The sequence below is a fragment of the Nicotiana tomentosiformis genome, chromosome 2, assembly GCF_000390325.3.
Source record: "Nicotiana tomentosiformis chromosome 2, ASM39032v3, whole genome shotgun sequence".
NCBI lineage: Eukaryota > Viridiplantae > Streptophyta > Magnoliopsida > Solanales > Solanaceae > Nicotiana > Nicotiana tomentosiformis.
In genome coordinates, this window is record NC_090813.1 from 146,480,992 (window position 1) to 146,486,891 (window position 5,900).

The window sequence follows — 5,900 nt, forward strand, 5'->3', positions numbered from 1 at the left end:
TTTCTTCCTTTGGTTAGAAGAGAGCTCACTCGGGACAATGCCGGTCACAAGAAAGTTAGCCACATCGGCGAACCAAGGCATACCATTCAAAGACATAGAGAGGAGTTGTTCATCTGGGAACGAATCATTAATTTTGAGGCCATCGTAGGGCCTCCCCTCCTCTTCTAAGCGGGACAAGTGGTCTGCCACTTGATTATCACTTCCTTTTTCTATCAATGATTTCAAGGTCAAACTCTTAAAGCAGAAGAACCCATCTCATCAACCTAGCCTTCGAGTCCTTTTTGGTCATCAAGTAATGGAGTGCCGCGTGATCGGTGTGCACAATCACTTTGGCACCCATGAGATATGGCCTGAACTTTTCCATGGCGAAGACACTGGCTAATAACTCTTTCTCGGTCACCGTATAATTGACTTGGGCATCATTCACCGGATGAAATATCTTGTTGACCCTTTGCCCCAAAACCGCTCCTACCGCAACGTCACTAGCATCACACATGAGCTCAAATAGTAAGCTCTAATTGGGTGCGGTAATGATGGGAGTGGTTTTCAATTTATACTTGAGAAGCTCAAAAGCTTTCATGCAATCTTCATTGAACACAAATTTTGCATCCTTTTCTAGCAGCTTGCACAAGGGGTTCACCACTATTGAGAAATCCTTGATGAACCTTCGGTAGAACCCCCGTGTGCACAAGAAAACTCCTAACTCCCTTGACAGAAGTAGGAGGAGGGAGTTTTGAAATAACTTCAATCTTCACTTTGTCTACTTCAATACCGTTCTTTGAGATCTTATGGCCGAGGACAATGCCCTCCTCGACCATAAAGTGGCATATTTCCCAATTAAGCACTAGGTTGGTCTCTTCACATCGGGCCAACACTTTGTCAAGATTATCCAAGAATTCTTCAAATGAGTCCCCCACAACACTAAAATCATCCATGAACACTTCGAGGAAGTCCTCCAACATATCCGTAAATATTGCCATCATACACCGCTGAAAGGTAGCCGATGCATTACACAAGCCAAACGGCATCCGTGAGAATGCAAATGTGCCATACGGACATGTGAAGGTGGTTTTCTCTTGCTCTTCTGGTGCAATGAGAATCTGGTTGTACCCTGAGTACCCATCCAAAAAGCAATAGTAGGCATGCCCGGCAAGTCTGTCTAACATTTGATCAAGAAAGGGCAATGGAAAATGGTCTTTGCGGGCCACTTTGTTCATCTTTCTGTAGTCCATACATACCGTCCATCCGGTGACAGTACGAGTGGGGATCAACTCATTTTTCTCATTTGTGACCCCAGTCATACCCCCCTTCTTCGGCACACATTATACCGGTGAAGTCCATGAACTATCCGAAATAGGGTTTCCTTCTTAACGACTTCTTGCATAGCCTCGTTCAACCTCCTTTGATGTTCCACAGAGGGTTTGGCATCATACTCTAGTATAATTTTGTGTATGCAAAAGGCGGGGCTAATACCCCAAATGTCAGCCAAAGTCCATCCAATTGCCTTTTTCCTTATTTGAAGCACCGCAAGGGTGGAGTCTACTTGCACGTTAGTTAGGCAAGCAGAAAGAATAACAGGTAATGTGGAATAAGGGCCTAAGAATTCACGCCTGAGGTGTGAAGTCAAAGGCTTCAACTCCAATGTTGGTGGCTTATCGATTGATGGCTTTGTTGGTGGAGTCTTCCGGTTTTCCAAGTCCAAGGAAAGTTTACGGGGCCCATATGAGTAGGATCCCATTCCTTGCAATGCATTTACACATTCAACCAAGCCTTCCTTTTCATCATCCTCATGGTTTAACAACACAGCTTCCAAAGGGTCTTCCACATTGATCATGTTACTCGTGTCATCAACTATCACCTCCATCACAAGATCCACAAAAGAGCAAACTTCATTGCTATTTGGTTGCCTCATTGATTTGCACACGTGGAATATACCTTTTTCATCGCCCACTCGGAAGGTGAGCTCCCCTGCTTCCACATCAACCAATGCCTTCCCTGTTGCTAGGAAAGGTCTCCCCAATATTATAGGCAACTCATAGTCGACTTCGCAGTCGAGAATCACAAAATCAGCAGGCAAAATAAACTTGTCAACCTGGACTAGAACATCAATAATACCAAGCGGCCTTTTCATTGTCCGGTCCGCCATTTGTAATCTCATGGAAGTAGATCTTGGTTGACTAATACCTAATGTCTTGAACACGGAATATGGCATCAAATTAATACTTGCTCCCAAATCACATAAGGCTTTTGCAAAATAGGCGCTACCAATGGTGCATGGAATTGTAAAGGCACTGGGATCTTTAAGCTTTGGAGCCATCGAGTGCAAAATGGCACTCACTTGATGAGTCATTTTAATGGTCTCACAATTCATAGATCTCTTCTTAGTTATCAAGTCATTCATGAACTTGGCATATCCCGGCATTTATTCGAGAGCTTCCACCAAGGGCACATTGATTGACAAACTTTTCATCATCTCAATAAACGTCTTGAATTGGTTTTCATTATTTTTCTTTGCAAGCCTTTGAGGATACGATGGAGGAGGCCTTGGCAAAGGGGCCTTGGCTTTAGGCACTACCATTTCCGGTATGTCTATCACGTGTTCCCTAGACGGGTTCACATCATTTTGAGTCTCCTCCATGTTGTCATCAATATCGATCCTCACTTCATCATTCACATTCTCATCATTGGATTGAATCTCATCATCTTCTTGCAACACAACATCATCACTCACAATCTTCTTTGATTAGAGGTACTTGTATCTCCACCTCTACAGCTTTTTGTGGTCACCACCATAGCATGGCCTGTATTGTTCCCACCCTTCGGGTTTACTACCATATCACTTGGTAGTGCCCCCTTAGGGCGAGTAATCAATGCTTGAGAAATTTGACCCATTTGTACTTCCAAGTTGCGAATAGAGGTAGTATGGGAGGCTATTTGGGCATCGGAGTCAGCATTCTTTTCCATCATTTGTTTGAACATACTCTCTATTCGCTCCATCTCATTGTTTGAAGAACTTTTCCCTTGAGACGAATATGGAGGCAGATTGTTGGGTTATTGATACATCGGGGGCCTTTGAAAGCCCGACCCTGGCTTCCTTGATTATTATTATTCCAACCCCCTTGGTTTCCATTGCCGCCCTGATTGTTATTGTTGTTCCCCTAATTGTTCGAGTTGTTGTTGTTACCATTGTTCCAATTCCCTTGGCCTTGGTTGCCTCAATTTTGATTGTTCCCTTGCGATCTCCATTGTTGATTTGGAGCATTGCTCCGTTGACCTTGGTAGTTAATGGCATATAACACTTCCTCACTTTGATCATCATAAGAATCGTCTTGATTGTAATCACTACCACTTTGCTAATATTGTTCTTGCACTTTCCTTCTCTTCATTTCTTCTCTTTTGTGCCTTGATACCTTTTTAAACTCCTCGCCTCTCTCCCAAACTTATGTTTTTATCCAATTGTTTCACAAGAGTATTAAGGAAAGCTCGGGTGCCAAGAGAGGGTCATGACAAAACGGGTAAAGGCTTGTAACATGGTTATCCAATGAGAAAGGTTTTAGGCTAAAATGGGTTGACTAGGGATAACAACATTGGTGGGCCATGGAAAATTTCAAGTGGGAAAAGGAGAGCCTACAATCATTTCTCAAGCCAAGCAAAACTTAAAATTTTGCCTAGAAACACATTAGGGGCAAGTTCTAGACCATTCGCATGGGTACTTGGACTTGCAACAACAACATCTCACCCCTCACAGCTGGATTGTTAAAAAGGATAGAGTTGAGGGCCCACAACGACCATATTCAAGATTGAAAATCACTATGGATCGACGAAACCACTCGATGATTGCCTAAGTCAACATAAGAGTCAAAAGGTCACTAACTAGAGCTATAAAAGAAGACAAACATGAAGATAAAGAAGCTATAAAACAAAAAACTATTGAAAGCTAGACAAATATACATAATGAGGGAATAGTGAGAATATATACATAATAAGAAAGAAGAAGAAAATAGTAATAAGTTAATTACAGGACAAATGCGTCATAGTTATCAAAATACAGAATCAGAATCATCAAAATATCAAAGAAACTCCACCCCCTCTCCCGAATAAAAATAAGCATTGTCCCCAATGCTTAACAAAATAAGAGTATAAGAAGGGTGAGAGTGAAGAAAACTCCCTATGACTCTGTCGCCATCTTTGTTTCCCCAGCAGTGGCACCGACCTCAGTCTCCAATTGGATCTCATCATCCTCATGTCCGGGAGTAGCTGGGTTGGTGAACATCTAATGGACTGCCTCAACAGTGTCAGTAGCAAGGTCTGGCTCCTCAGATTGTCCAGCTACTGCGGTGGGTTCTGTGCGATCTGGGCGTGGGTGATGTGGGTCTATCAACGTGTCAAATGGAATGTCTCCGGCTACTGCAAGCTTGGTGACCTATCGCCGGATTTTATCCACTGATTTCTTCGAAGCCTTTAACTTCCGCATCTTCTTTACTTCTTTGGCCAATTCTTCAATCACGAACCCATGTTGTACCAGAGTGGCCATGATAGTTTTCTGGTTGTCCAGGATCTTCTTCAAAGTTTCTTCGACTGTGGGAGGAATCTGGGGTGTCGACATAGATGATTGTGCTGCAATATGACTGGATATGTCAGATAGCTTTGCAGTAGCTATCTGCATCCAGTTGTTGAGGCTCGCCAAAGTCTGGGAGACTCGCAGCGCAGATAGTGGGGAAGAAGGCATAGACACCGGCTTCAAAGCCAAGGAGGGAGGAATTAAGGCTGAAGATAGAGGCATGGTAGCTGCACTGGCAGAAGGCTCTACTGAGGTGGAGGGCATATCTGCTGACTCTGCAGCTACCACCGAAGGCTCATCAGACTGACCTACGGTAGTAGTCGGCTGAACCTTTCTCTTCGGGTTCTTCGGATCCATCAAAGAATACCAAGAGAAGGGCTTCTTTGCCCGAACCTTCATGTCAAAATCCCTGGGCTCTACCCGTGCATTTTTAAGGTACTCAATGAGGGTGTTGTGATACAGGTAGGACATATCAGCCTGTCTAGAAACCACTAACATGCTAGCCAACATCACGGCACCCATATTGATCGGGTACCCGACCATAATAGATGCGACTAGAACAACCCGTGGAATAACTAGGTTTGTCTCGTTCTGGCACGGGTCTAGTCTGCTGCATATGAAGGTCTGCCATCCCTTCACTTCGAAATTTAGGGTGTTCCACTGAATAGGAACCCCTACAGAGATCCATGGTGGTGGTGGCTCCGGGGCCGCAAGAATCTCAGCTAGCCATGGGCGAGCTGCATCACCCATAGCTAGCTTCTCGAAATACTGCACTGGCTCCACGTCCTCAAACTCCAAGTAGGAGTTCAGTGTGTGCTGGTCGAACCGCACCTTCAGGTCTCTCACTTTTGTAACTTTGGTCCCTTTTTTTATGTGTGCCACATTGGCATATAATTCCCGGACCAAATATTCCTTGGCATCAACCACAGTCTGGGTGAACCACATCCACCCCTTCCTCTCCCCGAAACTGTCTGAACACAGATGGATTATACTTGTCAAGATCTTTGAGTTGGAATTGTCGCTCAAGAGTGAGTGATCTCACCAGCCACCACTCACGGAAGCTGGTGAAGGCAGCGAGACTCAAAAAATGGTCCTCCCAGACCTCTTTCTTCTTCGACCTCTCAAGGCCGCAAATGTAGTATCATCCCCTCGACCATCGTCCGGAATATCATCAACAGCGGCTGCTGGTGCCTGAGGGGCAGGTGTACAAGAAGGCTCTGAAGCCTGACTGGCACTCTCTGAACCCTCAGAGGTGCTATGTGAGGAGGAAGGCTTATCCCAGAATTGATACTTTCCCTGTGGTTGCTGTGGCTATGATTGGACAGCAGGCTGCTCTTGC

At 44.7% G+C, this 5,900-nt stretch overlaps 1 protein-coding gene across 1 annotated transcript; it reads right to left on the reverse strand.

Moving 5' to 3' along the window:
• Positions 1-979: 979 nt before the first annotated feature.
• On the reverse strand, positions 980-2,422 carry LOC138905809 (uncharacterized). The gene is made up of 2 exons (XM_070194326.1): positions 1,952-2,422; positions 980-1,159 (listed from the first exon to the last, which is right to left on the reverse strand). The coding sequence occupies exons 1-2, from the start codon at positions 2,420-2,422 to the stop codon at positions 980-982; spliced, it is 651 nt and encodes a 216-aa protein (XP_070050427.1).
• Between the last annotated feature and the right edge of the window lie 3,478 nt (positions 2,423-5,900).

Excerpts from the sequence above, each read along its gene's own strand:
- LOC138905809 (XM_070194326.1), bottom strand. The coding sequence starts at position 2,422 with ATGCCGGGATATGCCAAGTTCATGAATGACTTGATAACTAAGAAGAGA. Across the intron at positions 1,160-1,951 it reads CAGGGGAGCTCACCTTCCGA|ACAGACTTGCCGGGCATGCC; the intron begins GTGGGCGATGAA and ends ATCAAATGTTAG.